Consider the following 17,672-nt stretch of genomic DNA (forward strand, 5'->3'; position numbering starts at 1 on the left):
CCGCCTGCCTCTGCCTCCCAAGTGCTGGGATTAAAGGCATGCGCCACCACGCCCAGCGCAACAAGTGCTCTTAACCACGAGCCCTATAAATACAGTTTTTAAAATCAGAGTCTCAGCCATGCAGTGTGGCACACACCTTTAATCCCAGGACCTCGGAGAGAGATGGATCTCTCAGTCTAAGTCTAGCCTGGTCTACAGAAGATGGATCTCTAAGTCTGAGTCTAGCCTGATCTACAGAAGATGGATCTCTAAGTCTGAGTCTAGCCTGGTCTATACAGGGCTATACAGAGAAACCCTGTCTTGAAAAAACAAAAACTCACTGTGGCTGATAAGGACCCTGAAGTCCTGATCCTCCTGCCCCTGCCTCCCAATTACTGGGGCTGACAGTGCCAGTGTGTGGGTCTGTGTGGTACTGGGGATGGGGCCAGGGATTCCTACATGCCAAGCAAGCTCTGTCCACTGAGCCCAAGCCCAACTCTATCTATCTATCTATCTATCTATCTATCTATCTATCTATCTATCTATCTATCTATCTATTTTTCTTTCTACTTTTGAGGCAAGGTTTTTACATAGTCCTGGTTGTCTGGAAGTCCCTCTGAAGACCAGGCGGCCTTGAACTCAGAGCCACCTGCCTGTCTCCTGAGTGCTGGGATCAATGGTGTGTGCCACCACACCCGTCTCAGCTCTCTGATTTTTGAGCATGTGTTTCTGCCCAGGGCAGCAGACATGGCTGTCAGTGCAGCCCTAGGACTCTCTGACCTGATTTGCTGTTAATTATTCATATGGAGTGTCCCCTAGTCTTGCGGTAGAATTAAAAATTAATAATTAAAAGAAAATCCACACAGGCTTCTTAGGGATTCTGTGAAAGCCAGTTTTGGGCTGAATAATGAGGAGTCTGAGGCTGAGCTGGGCTGGCTGTGGGGTGAGGGGCCCTGGGCGTGCACAGTGCTGGAGGATGTAGCTGTGGTCTCTGGAGGACAGTGTGTGTGTTGGGGTCTGGGACCCAGGCAATGTCAGAAGTCTGAAGGGTTTGAGGTGCAGATAGCGTGTTGGGGGTCTGAAGGTGTTGGGTGCACGTATTGAAGGTCTGAGGGTACAGTTCCGTGTATTGAGGCTCTGGGGGTATAGGAGAAAGTGTTAGGGGGCCTAAAGGTGCGGTGCAGTTGCATGTGTTGGGATCTGGGGTACAGATGAATGTGTTGGAAATCTAGGGGTGTAGATGCATTGTTGGGGTCTGAGGTGCATTGTATTGGGGTCCTGGGGGTGCAGGTGTAAATGTTGAGGGCCTGGGATCCAGGTGCATGTGTTGGGGGTCTGGAGTGCAGACACGTGTTGGAGGTCTGGGGTCCCAGTACATATTCTGATTGTCTGGGCCATATGCAGATCTGGCCATGTCTGGATTCATGTTCTTGTAGAGATGTTTGTGGGAATCCTGTAATCTTGTCTCTGACTCCATCTCTTTCTCCACCCTGTGCCCCATGCAGAGAATCGCACGTCCACACCGGTGCGGAGTCCAGGGGGATCCACAATGATGAAAGCAGGTGGGTCACCCGCATCCCCTACCTGGTGTCTAGCTACCACCTGAGGCTCTGTCTGGATCCTGCAGTGGGGTTCACCTGGACGTGCCCTTGGCAGGGTGTCCAGTGACCTCAGAGCCCATTTGCTTTGCTGTGATTGGCCCAGGCTTCTCTGAGAAGACGGGCCCAGCATGGGGGCTCTAACCCAGTGCCCGCGGCTTTCATCCCTAACCTCAGCCTGAGGACCTGGGGGGTGGTTGGCGCTCAGGCTGAACATGCTCCCACATGCCTGACCATGCTTGCATCACATCCTGCCTGCTCCAGGGGTCCCAGCATCACATTGACCTCACGTACGAGGAGGACCTGACATGTTCTGTACCCAAAACCCAGAAAAACAAGGGATTAGTGGGTACTCTATTATAGCATCCCAGGGAGAGGAAGACAGCAGGAGACCGAGAATTTCTTGCATAGTCTAAGTTCAGGAGGACTAGGGGATGTTCCATAATTCAGAAGGTGCCGTCAGAATCTCTGTTGTAATAACACCAGGTGTGGCTCCCATCCCCCATCTCTTCAAGCCAGTGACTTTGTAGAGAGCGCACACATCCTGCCCAATGGAGCAGGCAGCCTTGTAAGTAGGTATGTAGTAGGTATGTAGTTACAGAGTCAAATGATTAACTTACAATCAGTTATTCATTCAACAAATGCTTATGAAGACAGACACAAAAGAGGAGGAGTTGGTATTCTGGCGGGTGCAAGTGGCTGTTCAATTAACTGTGCCAGAAAAGGAGAGAGGACAGCGGGAAGGAGCGAGCAGTTCTCAGGGCCCCAGAGCTGCCAGGAGGACAGCCTTGGGAAGAGCAGGGATACCCACGTGCTTACAAGTGACCCCTCGTAGCTGCACAGAGAACACACCAGGACTGAGGAGACCACTGGGCCAGGGAGCCATGCTAGGTCCCAGCCTTGGTGGTGGGGTACTGTGTGGGTCAGCAGCAGAAAGTTCTAGATGTTTCTGGAGGTGACGGCGAGAGGGCCCAGCCTATGGGGATGGACAGCAGGCTGAGATGGAGTGCTGGGAGCTCAGTTGGCTCTGTGTGAGGTCTGATGTGGCTGCTAGGGTTTAGCATCTCTCAGAGTACCGTGAAGAGGTTTCTGGGCAGGAACATGGTCAGTGTCTAGGCAGCTGCTGTTAAAATTCATCTCACCGGGCATGGCGGCCACGCCTTTAATTCCAGCATGCAGGAGGCAGAGACTGGTAGATCTCTGTGAGTTCAAGACCAGGAAGAGTCTAGTGGCTCAGCGGGACACAGTGGGCATAGATGGAAGGACATGGGGTCTTGGGGTGGGGGACATTAGCATGGGCTCTAGGTTCTAAGCAGAATGCATACTTGAACCCTTGTCATCCAGAGCTATGGAAGGATCTGGAGTGGGGAGGGCTGCATCTGGGGTGTGCTCAGCATCCCAGCGTGCTCAGCGTCCCTGGCGTGACTGCCATCGCTGCTTGGCTCTGCCGCTATCTTTCTTCCCTGGCTTGGCCATAGCCCAGCGGGGGGAACCTGAACCTGAGGGCAGATGGGTCGTGGGGTAACCCCGTGCCTCTTGTATCAGCCATGTACTCGGTGGAGATCACGGTCGAGAAGGACAAGGTGACCGGGGAGACCAGGGTGCTGTCCAGCACCACAGTGCTCCCCCGGGACCCACTCCCTCAGGGCGTGAAAGTCTACGAGGACGAAACAAAAGGTATGAGAAGCCCGTGCCTGCTGCAGGGGCACCCAGCAGAGCCTAGGTTGCCCTGCCCAGCCCTTTCTCCTGGCCTGGTCAGTCATTCAGAACCTGGGCTGTGTGCTGAGCACTGAGGTGAAATCTAGAGGCAGGTTTAGCCATTCATTGTAAAGCTCTTACCTGCCACTCAAAGTTAAAGCAAGGAGGGAGCTTCCCAGAGGCCCCCAGTTCATAGCCAAGGGAAGGAAACAGCACCTGGCCGGAGCCATAGATTGTGCAAAGGCCCTGAGGTGAGCAGATGGTGAATACTGAAAGAAGGGCTGTGGGGACTGAGAGATGGTTGGTTCAGAGGTTAAGAGCACTGGCTGCTTTTCCAAAGATCCTGAGTTCAATTCCCAGCAACCACATGGTGGCTGTATGATGAGATCTAGTGCCCTCTTCTGGCCTGCAGGCATAGATGCAAGCGGAATGCTGTATACATAATAAATAAATTTAAAAAACAAAAAAACAAAACCAGAAGAAGAAGAAAGGGCTTTGAGCTACAGGGGAGAAGGGATTGTGGCCTGAAAGCGATGGGTGGCCTGGGCGGAGGGATGTTGGTATAGAAGAGATCTAATTTTATGTGTCTGGATGGTAAAGACAAAAGTCAGAGCCTCCAGAGTGCTAGGCAAAGGCTAACAACTAATGCCCCAGCCCCTCACTGGGGGATTCTAGGAAGGGCTCCACCCTTAACCACGCCCCAGCCCCTCACGGGGGGGGGGGGGGGGGGGGGTTTTGGGGGGGGCCCCCCCCCCGGCCCCCCCCCCCCCCCCCCCCCCGGGGGGGGGGGGGGGGGGGGAGGGGGATTCTAGGCAAGGCTCCACCCCTGATCAAGCTCCCAGCCCCTCACTGGGGGATTCTAGGTGGGGCTCCACCCCTAAGCCTCCACCTCCATCCTACCCACTGTGGAATTCTAAGTTGGTCTTTCTGGCTTTCCTGACTGGCTTTATAGGTGTTTAACGGACGGATCTATGGGGAAGTGGTGTTGAGGAAACTAGATACATCTAATCTGGGACATTTTTTAGCAGGAACCATAAAGTCAAATTGGTCCCCACCCCATCCCTTTTTTAAAGAAATAAATACATACCATATAATTGTCCTTTTTACAGTTTGTGATTTAGGAGGTTTACAGTCATTTTATATACTTTCAGAGCATTGCATTACCCCAAAGGAAGTCCCCACCCCGACAAGCTGTCGCTCGCTCCATTACACCCACGAACACACACACACACCACACACACACACACAGTCTCAGGATTGCACTTTCAGACAGTTCCTATCACAGAGATCCCCACTATGTGACCTTTTGTGTCTGGGTTCCTCACTGCGCAAAAGCGGTGTCCTTAAGGTCCCTCCATGCTATGTGTGTGTGTCAGAGAGTGTGGAAGGACTGTGCTGTGTATGTTTACTACCGGGCATGTTTGTGTGTGCACACATGCCTTATCAAGAGTGTAACTGACGTGGGACTTGCTGGCCCCGGTGGATGTGACTGTTTATGAAGGACAGCAAGGCTGATGATATCCATTGCCACTCCCAGAGTGACTCCACAGGGCTCCACCCTGGGCCATTCCATCCACCTCTGCACAGTCTCTCTGGGGACCCAGAACCAGCTAGACTGGACCCTGGTTGCTTGGTAACAGCAGGAGATCTGTTTCCGTGGAGACTGATGGCTTGAATTCTCATCTTAGAGGCCCAGGCCCATGGGAGAGATTCGACCCCACCTTCTGCACCTCCAGTGTCACCAAGAGACCAGGCACAGGGACTCTCCTCCAGGGGTTTGGGAAGCTAACATCTGGGAATGGTAGCCCTGACCCTTCATTAGATTCCTGGAATCGCCCTGTCTGCGCCTCCTGAAGTCTAGGATCCCAGAGGAGTTTGCAGAGCTGAGGTTCAGGTGTGCTCTGGGGCTGTAGACAGCTGTTCCCATCGGTGAGGAGACATTGACCTTATTTAGCTCCTCATAACCCAGAAAGTGACAGCCAGGCCTGATAGTGCATACCTGTTGTCCCAGCACCCAGGAAGCTGGGGCTGGAGAGCGTGGTAATCCTCCTACCTCAGTCTCCTTGAGCTCTGGAATGACAGATGTTTACCACCAGAGCTGATTGTCAAGGCTTGTATCTGCCTCAGCCTCCGGGCTCTGCCCCAGCGCCAGCCCGCTAACTCTCTCTGTGTGTCCCCACGCAGTGGTCCATGCTGTGGACGGCATCGCTGAGAACGGGATCCAGCCTCTAAGTTCCTCCGAGGTGGACGAACTCATTCACAAGGCCGATGAGGTCACACTGAGCGAGGCAGGGTCCACAGCTGGGCCAGTGGAGCCTCGGGGACTCGCAGAGGATGTCACCAGGACCACGCCGTCCAGAAGGGAGATCACAGGAGTTGAGGCTCAACCAGGAGAGGCCACATCAGGCCCACCAGGCATCCAGCCCGGTCAGGAGCCCCCGGTCACCATGGTCTTCATGGGTTATCAGAACGTGGAAGATGAAGCAGAAACCAAGAAGGTACTGGGCCTGCAGGACACCATCAAGGCTGAACTGGTGGTGATTGAAGATGCAGCCACGCCCAGGGAGCCCGCACCTCTCAATGGCAGTGCGGCTGAGCTCCCGGCCACCAAGGAGGAGAACCAGACCGGGCCCACGACCACGCCCAGCGACGCCCAGGATCTTGACATGAAGAAGCCTCGCTGTAGATGTTGTTCTGTCATGTGAGCCGTCGGGGCACCCCGGTCCCCGGTCCCTGTCCTATGCTCCACACTCAAACCCAGCAGCCCGGCCCTCCCCGGCGCCTGCCCACCCTCACCCTCCGCCTCACAGGCCCCAGACACGTGTGTGGTCCCTATGCACCTCAAGTCTCGGGTGGGGGGTGCTCTGCCCGTCACCACACTCCACACTCACCCCGAACCTCTGAGCCATGGGTCACCCCTTGGTGAGAGACAGGCCAGCCCATATCAGCCCTTCTAAGAATGGGGACCCCTCAGTCCAGGTCACAGCAGGTTTACACAGGCGGCTTATGCCCACCATAGTCCCAGCCTGGTGTCCCCTTGCCGTCCCAGGCCAGCCTGTCTGTGCCTTATCGTTACTTTTGGGGAGTCTTCGAGGGGACCAGAAAGCGTCTCCCTGGCCAAGGCGCCAGTGGCCTAATGTGGGCAGGTGGGGTGAGGCCACAGTTCTTTGGGGACTCAAAGTCTTGAAGTTCTAGGGAGGACGACGGGCACCTGTGGATCCCCTCCCATAGGTAGCGGAGCTCAAAGCAGGGGAAACTTCACCGGGTATGGAACAATCACCCGCAAGATGGAGTCATTGTTGGCCAGCCAAGCCACTCCCTGTCCTGAGTCCCACCCCCACCCCACCATGCACACACTGGGCCCTTCTTCCTGGTGCTAATTTTGGGAGCTTTGGGGTCACCTCTGCCCTCTTCTCTAGTTGGTTTGGACCAGGGTCCTGGGTTTCCCACGTACCCCCATACCCCAGAAGTCAGTGGGTATGTCTGCCAGCGCCACAAAACCTAGCATATCCAGGCAGGTTTAGGCTGCTACACACACATTTTGGGTGGGAGTAAGGGACCCCCCATCTGCCACCTGGCCTGACGGGAGCCTGGCAGAGGGTCACCAACCTTCAGGCAGGCAGCAGTAGCCACTTTGGTCCCCAGAGGCACAACCCTGCACACAGGCGCTGACTCAGCTTCAAAGGACCACGCCCGGTCTAGGTTCCTTTCCTTGGGACCCCAGCCTGGTGTGCAGCTGGGTGCAAGACCTCCTGCGGGCCCCGTCACTACCCGCAGCTGCAGTAGGGGCTCAAGCAGAGGCCACGGGGTCTGTGTCCTGTCCTTCCCGTGGCCTGGAGGAGAGGCGCACTTTCCTGAGGGTGAGCTATGGCCGTGGTCATGGCACCCCCCTCTTCCTCCTCCTTTGAGTCTGCCTGAGTTCCTCAAGCCCTGAGCCTCGGCTGAAGTGCCCTTGCTGCCCCCTTCTGCTTTTGACGTGTGGCAAGGCCCCGCCCTTCACCCCCATGTTCTTGACTTTCCCAGAGAAACAAATTAAAAAAAAAAAAAAAAAAAGTGTGTAGAGCCAGGTTGCTGAAGTTCTTGGGTTTCACCTGGGCGGGAAGGGGTGCGGCCTCCTAGTGGTGGAGCCATAAAAAGGCTGGGTCCTGTAGAACACAGGAGAAACTTCTCCCCTGCGGCTGCTGCAGCCCTCACTGGGCATTTTCTCCAGGACTCTGCGGCACCTGGACAGGTAAGGGACAGCTGTGGCCAGCCACCCCCACGGGCCTTGGTCTCCACATCTTCCACACCCATGTCCTTGGGCTGTGATGGGGGTAGAGAGGTCCTCACAGATACCCCACAAGTTCTGAGCTAGGTTCTGCATAGTAGAGGAGTACCCCCCCCCTTTTTCTTCATGGTTTTTGGAGAATTTTTTTCTCCTTTGGCCTCAGTTGCCCTATCTGTATAAAATAGATGTCTAGGAATCCTGTGTTCCCAACACACTGGGTATTCCAGACTTGAGAAAAAAGCCTATAACCAAGCTGACCTCAAACTGGAAGTAATCCTCCTGCATCAGTTTCCTGAGTACTGAGATGTCAGGTGTGTGGGCTCAATCAGAGGCCCTTTCAGGACTGTTTCCCCATGAAAGGTGGTTGGTATGGTGGAGTACCTACGATGTAGGGAGGGAGGTGCTAATTCAAATCCATCTGACCTGTGGGACTGGATATGCACTGCACTTCAATGCCCACTTCTGCTAAATAGGGATGAAGGGGCCCAAGGGGGGCTCTGGGAAAACTGCTGTCTCAACCCTGGCTTTGACTGTCTCCTCGATGGTAGGTGATGGGCACCACATCTGTCAAGGGCCCCTGGAGTCCAGCTGGGGGACCGCGGACTGGAGGGAAGGGAAGACAAGAAATTCAGAGGGGGCTCACAAGCCCGCCCACGGGAGGCCAGGAACCCCAGCACTATGCCCAGGGCCCACACACAGGCCGTGGGCTGCCAGAGGGGCATGGTGGGGTCTGAACCTTACCTGTGTCTGGTCCGTGTTCCTGGGCGTTTTACATGATTACCTTTGAGTTTTTGAGAGAGGTCTCATTCTGTAGCCAAAATTGACCTCAAGCTATTAGCAATCCTACTGCCTCAGCCTCCTGAGTGCTGGGGTGTAGGCCTCTTTCTCTGTATCTGGCTTCGCGCTGGGTGTTTCTGAAGGCGTCATTGTTTCATATGAAATTTTCTGTGAATGTGACAGGGAGAATTTCCATTTCCTGGATGAGTAAGGGAGGGTCAGAGGGTTGGGGAGGAGCCAGCCGGAAGCCCCACAGACCCCCTTCTAGAGAGCAGCAATTCGAGACCCAGGCCCTGAGTTACCTAATCCTGCCGTGGTATCTGCTAGTCTGGAAAACATCGTGCACATCTGTCCTTCAGTCTGCCTGGATCAAATAGGGCATTGATCGAAAGAAGAGACAGAGATTCAAAGGGGTCCCACAAGCTAGCCCAGGCTTGGGATTCAGTCTCCTCTTTCCGCAGGGATGCACCCCGCCTCAGTCAGCAGGACTTGGGAAGGTGGGAAACCGGGAAGCCAGGCAAAGGCTCAGTTCCGGCTTTGTAGGGCCAAGGCCTGCAGCGGGCACGGTGCCCGCCCTCGTCAGCCTGAGTATCGTTTTTCTGTCTTCTCTGGACTTTGTTTCCCATGTCCGGGTGGGGACTGAGAGGAGGGGCCCACCTGCTCCTGGGTGGGGCCTCTGTCCCCTTAGCAACATGTGGCCGGGGCGGAGCCCGGGGGCCTTTCCTGCAGAGGACAGAACCTGAGGCTGGGAGGTGGCCTGGGCACCTGGAGCTGGCAGGTGAGGCGGGGGACGCTGGGAGTCCCGGAAGCTGGGAGTCTGGAGCCGGGTAAGGTGAGGCACGTGCAGAAGGAGAAGGGGGTCTGTTTGTGGTGTGCCTACTGGCAGGGGTGGCTCGCCTACAGGGGGCCACAGGGACTGCCTTTCCCCATCTGTACTTCACCACTCTTGGCCCTGGCTGGGCCCCACGTTGTCCCTCTGGATATCAGAGCCTGCTCTGTCACCCACTAACCCAAAAGAAACCCTGAGCCTGGTGTGGATAAGGCTTCCATTCGTACCTAAATGCCAGAACACCAAATCCTAGTTCACTGAGAAAGAGGCTAGAACCAAAGACCCTGGGGTGCGGGGCAGAGGTCTGTGAGGCCCCATGGATTCAGGGCCTGATTTGAAGAAACCAGCGATGCCATGCCCGGCTGTTCAGGCTTGGGCTTGTCCAGGGTCCAGGGTCAGAGATAAGCCTTGACAGGTTTCTCCAGGGCCAGCTATGTAGGCAACAAAGAGGCCCTAAGGGACAGGAGAGAGGACACCTAAGGGCACCATCCTACTAGGTGGTGGCCCCCACCAAGGAGCCTTTGCCCCGCGGGTAGGAGGAAGCAGGTGCACCCACGGGGACCATAAACCCAGTTTCAATAGGGAGTCACAGTTCCAGGGTGCGGCTGGGTGGGGCAGGCTGCCTGGAGCCTTCCCTAGTGGTAACTGGGAGGAAATGGGCTTTGGGACCCCCCCCCCATCATCTCTGTGAACTTCTAGCTTCAATTGTCTGTGCCCAAGTTCCTTCAGGGCAGAGACAAAATTGGCCTCTTGTCCCTGGTTCTCATGAACCCTGAAAACGACATTAATGTTTGAGGTGATTGATCGACCCAGGACTAACAAACGACCCTTGTCGGGAGATGGAGGCCTTGAAGGGACCCTTTGTAGCCCACAGGGCTTCTTCGGACTGGCTCATAGGAGACCTTGAGACCCCTGCTGGATTTGGAGCGTCAGATCTACAGCCGGTGTGAAGCATCTATAGAATGCTTGCTGTATGACCAGGCTCCTAGAGCTGAATTAGGTTTTATCGTTGTTTTCGTTATTATTGTTTTTGGTTTTTGGAGTCAGGGTCTCCCTATGTAGCCATGACTGGCCTAGAACTCACAGAGATCCTCCTGCCTCTGCATCCCACTGGGGCAAAAGGAGTGAGCGATTACACCCAGAACTCAGTTTTATAGATCCTTGGCAAGGTTGTCTTGCCAGCCAAGCCCATATCAGAGAGGGGCCCAGTGGCCTTGAATTCCGACCCAGAACTCCACCCTTTGACCTGAATCACTGGAGAAGAATGAGAACCCCACCTATGGAGGGGAGACACCCTTTCTCCAGAGGTCATGTCTGACTGTTGGACAACAAGGGCCATAAAATACTGCATACATATCAGTCCGCCAGGAAACATGGGTGCATAGCAGCTCTGGGCCAGCGGATGGGAGTCAGCTGGAAGGCCAGTGACTGAGCACCCAGGAACAACAGGGTTCAATGAGCCAGTCTTGATTAATACTTGCGGTATATCTTAGGACTGCCTATCCACACAGAATGAAATTCTCCCAATTTCAGAAGAGCTGTGGAAGGGGAAAGGGATTACCCTTCACAACACTGCTAGGAGTGCTGGGAAAGCCCAGCCACTTAAGATACTCTGCTTCAAAATACAAAGAGGAATGATAGGGGACAGGGCTCAAGGGTGGAGACCGCCCTAGAATCCCGCAGTGAGGGGCTGGGGGCGTGGTCAGGGGTGGAGACCCTGCCTAGAATCCCCGCAGTGAGGGACTGGGGGCGTGGTCAGGGGTGGAGCCCTGCCTAGAATCCCGCAGTAAGGGGCTGGGGGTGTGATCAGGGGTGGAGACCCTGCCTAGAATCCCGCAGTGAGGAGCTGGNCAGGGGTGGAGCCCTGCCTAGAATCCCGCAGTAAGGGGCTGGGGGTGTGATCAGGGGTGGAGACCCTGCCTAGAATCCCGCAGTGAGGAGCTGGGTGCATGCTTGCTGAGATTGGTGACTTCCTGGACTGCAGAGTCGGTTGTTTCCGGGAGCACTATCTGAGTTGAGACTCAGGAGACTGAAGAAACAAAAGCGAAAGGAAATGTGTGTGTCTGGGAAGGAGCTGGGGGAAATGTTGAGCCCCAGATAACAAGTCAGTGTGTCACCTGTGGCTCTGAGCCACGCCTAGGACCAGGAACAAGGTCCAAGGCACTCCCAGCTCTTGGCTTTATGGAGCTGAGGCAGGTGCTGTTGAGATGGGGCCAGGTGCTGTCCAAAGCAGAGAACCAAGGTGTGAGAACTGGGAAACAAGCTTTGCTACTCGCTCTGAGCCTCAGTTTCCCCACTCGGCATCATCCATTGACAAGAACCAGAGCCCAACGACTGTCTGTGAAGGTCAGGTGCAAAGACTTGGGAGTTAGTGTGAGGAACAGGGCTGTGCCCTGGAGAGGGGGAAGGGCCCTGGTGGGACCCCTACAGTCTCAGGTGTAAGGCTGACCTTGATTGGCATTGCTGAAGAGAGGGTAAGAGCTGCCAGGATGGAGCAGGGACAGGCACTCAGCCTGCAGGAGATGAGTTGGGGGCTGTGCCTGCAACTCAGAGGGTAGGTAGCTGGGTGTGCTGGTGCTTGCCTGTTACTCCAGCAGCGGGGTGGCTGAGGCAGGAGGATTGGTACAGCCTGGGCTACAGAGTGAAAGCATGTCTCAGAAGGAAGGAAAGAAAGACAGGAGGGATAGATAGGAAGGAAGGAAGGAAGGAAGGAAGGAAGGAAGGAAGGAAGGAAGGAAGGAAGGAAGGAAGGAGAAAATAATAAAGAAATTAAATAAGAAAATAGAGCCGGGTGTGGTGGCACACGCCTTTAATCCCAGCACTTGGGAGGCAGAGGCAGGCGGATCTCTGAGTTAGAGGCCAGCCTGGTCTACAGAGTGAGTTCCAGGACAGCCAGGGCTACACAGAGAAACCCTGTCTCGAAAAAAAAAAAAAAAAAAAAAAAAAAAAAAAAAAAGAGAGAGAGAACAGAAGTTTGTTGTGTGATCTGCAGTCAGGTACAGTTTGATCCAGGAGCTTCGATGTTTTTGGAAGATTCCATGTTGGGTTTGGGATTGCTGTCAAGAAGCCTTGCTTGTCCACAGGGCTCCTGCAGCCCCCTGACAATGTCCCTGTCCCCAGGTGGCCTGACACGGTCTCTCTCACCTCCTTAAGTGAGCCTGGAGGCCTCCAACCCACAGAAGGAAGGTCACACACAAGACCCTTTGAGATGGATCGAGTGACCAGATACCCCATCTTCAGCAACCCCCGCTCAGCACGTGTCACCAGCTTGGCACTGGATGAAGACACCAGCTACACCGTTGAGCTAGTGGGCGTGGGGCCTGAGGCTGGTTGGAGCCAGGGTGATCTGCAGGCCTGGTCCACTGAGTACCAGACCAAGCCGGATGTAAAGAGAACAAACGTGTCTTCCAACAGACGCGTCTTCCTTGGCCAGCAGTCCCCGAGGTCACTGCACTTGGAAGATGACGATGAGGAGATGAAGTCTTATCACCTGGACGACAGCAGTGACACCCTCGGCAGGCAGCGGAGGGAGCTGGAGGCTGAGCGCTGGGCAGTCGTCAGGAAAGGTGGCACAGTGGCCACACTCCAGGCTGCATCGGACCATGGGGACCTCAGGATTGCCAGACAACCTCAGTCCACGGTCACAGAGGAGATCTTGGTGGACACGGAGCAAATTGATTTCCTGGCTGCTCGACAGCAATTCCTGAGCTTAGAAAAGGCAAACACAAACCCAGTCACCTGCAGCCTCACAACCAGGGAGACCTTCCCACGAACCCCACCAGACATCAACCAAGCGTCCAAGGCCTCCACTGGGCCCCACCTAGCCAATGGCTATACCGCTGCCGTCACGTCACCAATGAAGGAAGTGACCCTGGAGAAGTCTTTCCATGTTTCCCCAGCTAGATCCATTCATATAGTCAACGATCCTGGCAGTCAGACCCAAGCAGAATCCCCTGAGACCCCCAAAGAGACGCCCATCGAGAGAGAGATCAGGCTGGCCCAGGAGCGAGAGGCAGAGCTGAGGGAGCAGAGAGGGCTTGGGCGAGCTGCCGGGCATCAAGAGCTGGTACAGATCCCCAGCAAGCCACTGCTCAGCAAGATGAGCTTGACAGAGACACCTCCACGAAGAGACAGAGGCCGCCCATCCCTCTACGTGCAGAGGGACATGGTGCAAGAGACACAGCGGGAAGAAGATCATCGACGAGAGGGGCTGCAGGTGGGCAGGGCATCCACACCTGACTGGCCTTCCCAGGACCCTCAGCCTGGGCTCCAGAGAAGCCTGAGCTCCGACTGCATCCTCAGCCCAGATGCCCGAGCCACAGACCCGGCTCCAGAGGCAAGGAAAGTCAGCCGGATCCCACTGGATGCCTACCAGCCGTATCTGGGCCCTGGGACCCCTAAACTAGAATTCTCAGCCTTTGGAGTATACAGCAAGCCAAGCGGTGTCTTCGGTGGAGAAACCAAAGCCACAGTCTTCCAGAAGGCCACGGAGTCTCCAAGGCATGTCTCAGAATCCTCCGGCAGATCTCTGAGCTCAAAGCAAGAGTGGTCCAAGCCTCCTGGAAAGGCTGCCTCCGGCAGATCTCTGAGCTCAAAGCAAGAGTGGTCCAAGCCTCCTGGAAAGGCTGCCAATGTGGGTGTGGTGAGATTGGGGAATTTCCACCTGCGTCCACTGCGATTCAAGGTCCCAGATGTCTCCCAGGGGACTGAGACCCCCCATACCTGGGGCTGGGAAGTGGCTGGAGGCCCCATTTTGAGGCTACAAAAGTCACAGTCATCTGACCTGCTGGAGAGGGAGATGGAGAGTGTCCTACGGAGGGAGCGGGAGGTGGCTGAAGAGCGGAGGAATGCTTTCTTCCCAGAGGTGTTCTCCCCAGTGCCAACCGAGGATGAGAGCCACGAGCAAGACTCCCGGAGTTCCTCCCGGGCATCTGGTGAGCGGGGATTCGGAGGGTGGCTATGCTTTCCCGAGGACCCCAGGGTTGGAGAAGGAGAAGGGGGAGGTGCAAATACACCCATTTCTCCCAGAGAGTAGATTTTGGAGAGGAAAACACCAACTTTGCCTTAGAGTTTTTGAATGTCCTGTTATTGGGCACGTAGGATTTTGCTCTATAGCTCTGAATGTTCTGTTATTGGATTAGAAGTCTGCAAGTCTTTGTCCTCAGGAACGATTGCCCCTCTTTCTAATGACATATTCTCCATCACTTGGTGATATTTTTTGGCCCATAGTCTACAGTCTTTCCTGAGTGGCTGTTTTAGTCAGTCTGTCAAGAGTTGCCTGTCAGCCTGTCTGTTCCCCTGTCTCCATAAGCCCTCCAGACTCTTGCCCAGAGACCTCAAGTCTCCAATGCCGCCTCCTTTTGCCCCCACCGCAGGCATCACTGGCAGCTATTCAGTGTCGGAATCACCGCTCTTCACCCCCATCCACCTGAATTCGGGGCTGGTGTGGAAGGTGGAGGCCCCAGAGGACGGTGCTCCCCCAGGGCAGAAGACTAGGAAGGAGATGTGGGTGAGTTGGGTCGACTGAGGTATAATTGGTTGCTACCCACGGGGTCAGGCAAGGCCATTACACTGACTGGGTGTCTTATCATCTCTGCTATCTAGTCTGAGAGGACACACCAGCAGGAGACATTGTCCTTATTTGTGGGGTCACCCTCAGGGTCAAAGGAGGAAGACTAATGAAGAAAGAAAGAAACAGATACTGACTGGTCATTATCATTTTGGGTTTTTTTGTTTTTTTTTTTGTTTTGTTTTGTTTTTTGAGATAGAATTTCACTATGTAGCCCTGGCTGTCTTGGTACTCATTCTGTAAACCAGGCTGGTCTTGAACTTACAAAGATCCACCTACCTCTGCCTCCGGAGTGCTAGGGTTAAAGATATGCACCACTAGCCCAGGTCTACCAGATTTTTTTAAGTGTGCCTGTATGAGAGAGAGAGAGGCAGGGGGGAGAGAGGAAGAGAGAGAGAGAGAGAGAGAATGAGAACGTGCCACTATGCAGGTATGAAGATCATATAACCACCTTGGGCCTTGGTTCTCAGCTTCCTTCTTTGAGATAGAGTCTTTCTGCTCGCCAGTGTCTGCAGCAGGCTCATTGGCCTACCACTTGTGGGCACTCTCTTGTCTCAGTCTTCCACCCCTACAGAACAATGGACTCACACACACACAGACACAGACACACTCTGTCACTCTCCTTTTCACACTGATTCCAAAGGTTTGAACTCAGGTCCCCACACTCGCAAGGCAAGCATCTTAGGTCCTAAATCATCTTCTTGGGCCCCATAGTCATGGTATGAACCCCACCCCACACTGGGCTGTACAGAAGTCACACCTTCCCATCTTTGGGTTCACACATTCCCGGGGCCCCTGAACTCACAAACCAGCCTGATTTCAAGTGTAGTGACCCAGACCATGCTGGGAGAGTCCAGGGACCCCTCAGAAAATAACACACATCTCAGCCTAGCCTCCCAATCACAGCCTGACCCCGTGATGACTCTGAATGACCCAGATCCAAGTGCAGGCGAGCGATAGCTCCATACCCTTTGTCTCCTCCTCTGATAACCATGAGTGTTCTGTGGATGGAGCCATCTCTGTGTGCTAGGGCCAGTGTTGGCCACAAGAGGTGCTTGGTACTCGTCTGCAGTCCTCACTGCGGTACACTAAGACTGTAACGGGCACTGTCAGCCAGAGGTTCCAACAAGTGGAGTGCCAGTTCAGTGTGGCAGATAGCCTTGAGTTCGGTGACCATGAGACTCTGGGAAGGTGCCACCAGTGGGGGTTGGGGGGTTGGGGGGGTGGTCTCGTCCCATCTGTCACTGCGATGTGATTCAGCTATGTAAGAACTTTCAGGTGGGTTCTGGGGCTGGGCAGGAAGGATGAGCACTGATTTTCATTTTTTTTCACTCAGTATGCAGGTATCAACCCCTCAGACCGTGTCAACTCAGAGGTAAGTGAGCCCCAGAGGGAAAGGACTTGAGTCTGTCCCTTCTTGGCCATACCCCGACCATAGCACTGGTCACTGAAGGACTTTCACTGGGTTGTAGGACTGCACTAGCTATTTGCTCTGTTGGTAGAGTCATCCTGGGGTAGATTGTGCTGTCATCTGCTTATGATGCCTACCGTGGGCACAGATTATGGCAAAAATGTCTGTATGAGGCTTTTTTACTGGAAGACAAAGCTTTCAACAGATTGAGCCACAGTAAGAGCCTTATTATTATTGTTGTTGTTGCTGTTATTGTTATTATTCCTGGCTGGCCACGTGGAACTTGCTAAGTAAACTAAGCTGGCCTCCAACTCACAGTCTTCCTGCCTCAGCCTCCTGAGTGCTGAGATTATAGCTGTAACCTTTTCTGGGCTGAAGCTGCACACAATTTCTTTGCTGTGGAGCTTAGCAGAAGTTAGCAGTTTCATACTGTTAAGAGGAGAAGGGAGGTTCCCATCTCAGCTCTGCACATTGGTGATGCGGAGCCAGCTGGGGGTGGTCCATCTCTTCATGGGGACCCCATGCCTCCTTGTATACAGGTCCTGGGAGCCACCAGGGTAAAGCGACACAAGAATCTCTTGGCGGAACGCTGGGAAGCACACATCTATGCCAGCGAGGATGAAAACTGAGACTGGAAGCAGGGGGCCATTCCCCTGCCTCACTGCAGTCCTGTGGAGGCCGCTAGACACGCCCCCAGGCTGATGTTTGCGGCCTGTGGTTGGTTTGGTTTTCCGGGGTGGACGAGTGATTCCTGCTTAGGGGTGGTTCTCAGCTAGGGCTGAAATGATAATCCACCGATCCCCATCACATCCCTCAGCCCTCAGCACAGTCCAGAGCTTGGATCTGTCACTGCAGAAAGAAGGCTCTGTTTGGGGACCCACATTCCACTCTTGCCAACCCCAAACGTATGCCTGTTGCTATGAAATAAACCTGTCCTGAACTGCCTGGCTAGAGCAGAGGATGCATCGCAGGCAGCCCCCGCCCTCCGTCTGGCCCATTCATCTTGATGACTTCTGCCCTGAGGTCCTGGGACCTTGTATGTGGAGAGCTAGGCACACAGGGTTGGGAGGCTACTGTAGTGCAGGTGGCAGGGATGTGTTGTTGGACAGAGAAGGGGGACTTGGGCAAGATGACAGGGTGGACGCCAACAGCTGCTAAAGACACCGAGCCTTGGCCAAGTCCCCTCTGCAGTGGGCAACCTGTGTACCTGTCCCAGGTGGCAACGGGTGAATAATGAGGGTGGGTGTTCTCCTTCCTCAAGGCCTGTTAGGAGCAGCTGGAGACAGTTAACTCTGTCAGTCCCTCTGGGTCACTGAGCCTTGCTACAGGTAGCTGTCCATGGCAGATATTTGGAGATACATATCTTTAAGGTTCCCACATGAACGCCTTTAACCCCGGCACTCAGGAGGCAGAGGCAGGTGGATCTCTGTGAGTTTGTTTGAGGCTAGCCTGGTCTACAGGTAGAACAGCACTTTACCCACTGCCTGAGATGGCCTCAGTGGGTAAGGGTGAGGGGTGGGACACCTTACAGAGGCAGCCTGGGC

General features: G+C 54.6%; 2 protein-coding genes across 5 annotated transcripts in view; both read left to right on the forward strand.

Annotated features, from left to right (window-relative positions):
• The window catches only part of Palm (paralemmin), a 28,399-nt gene extending 21,074 nt beyond the window's left edge, over positions 1 to 7,325 (forward strand). For 2 of the 3 annotated variants that reach the window (XM_021174125.2, XM_029482807.1), the window contains exons 7-9: positions 1,485 to 1,541; positions 3,123 to 3,254; positions 5,460 to 7,304. In XM_021174125.2, coding sequence (XP_021029784.1) covers positions 1,485 to 1,541; positions 3,123 to 3,254; positions 5,460 to 5,980 — 710 coding nt within the window. In that variant the 3' untranslated portion in view covers positions 5,981 to 7,304. Of the gene's footprint in view, positions 1 to 1,484; positions 1,542 to 3,122; positions 3,255 to 5,459 lie in introns of all 3 variants that reach the window. The other variant, XM_021174126.2, reaches the window with a different exon arrangement.
• A 133-nt stretch (positions 7,326 to 7,458) lies between these two features.
• Misp (mitotic spindle positioning) lies at positions 7,459 to 17,063 on the forward strand. 2 transcript variants are annotated; one of them, XM_029482801.1, is made up of 5 exons: positions 7,459 to 7,506; positions 12,269 to 14,082; positions 14,524 to 14,657; positions 16,054 to 16,092; positions 16,668 to 17,063. In XM_029482801.1, the coding sequence occupies exons 2-5, from the start codon at positions 12,357 to 12,359 to the stop codon at positions 16,755 to 16,757; spliced, it is 1,989 nt and encodes a 662-aa protein (XP_029338661.1). In that variant the 5' UTR covers positions 7,459 to 7,506; positions 12,269 to 12,356; the 3' UTR covers positions 16,758 to 17,063. The 2 variants fall into 2 exon arrangements, with proteins under 2 accessions (XP_029338661.1, XP_029338660.1); XM_029482800.1 differs by lacking the exon at positions 7,459 to 7,506 and adding an exon at positions 11,297 to 11,494.
• The last annotated feature ends 609 nt before the right edge of the window (positions 17,064 to 17,672 follow it).

Source organism: Mus caroli, chromosome 10 (genome assembly GCF_900094665.2).
Source record: "Mus caroli chromosome 10, CAROLI_EIJ_v1.1, whole genome shotgun sequence".
NCBI lineage: Eukaryota > Metazoa > Chordata > Mammalia > Rodentia > Muridae > Mus > Mus caroli.

Coding starts and splice junctions, on each gene's coding strand:
- Misp (XM_029482801.1), top strand. CDS start 12,357: ATGGATCGAGTGACCAGATACCCCATCTTCAGCAACCCCCGCTCAGCA. Junction 14,083..14,523: donor GAGTTCCTCCCGGGCATCTG/GTGAGCGGGGAT, acceptor CCCCCACCGCAG/GCATCACTGGCAGCTATTCA. Junction 14,658..16,053: donor AGACTAGGAAGGAGATGTGG/GTGAGTTGGGTC, acceptor TTTTTCACTCAG/TATGCAGGTATCAACCCCTC.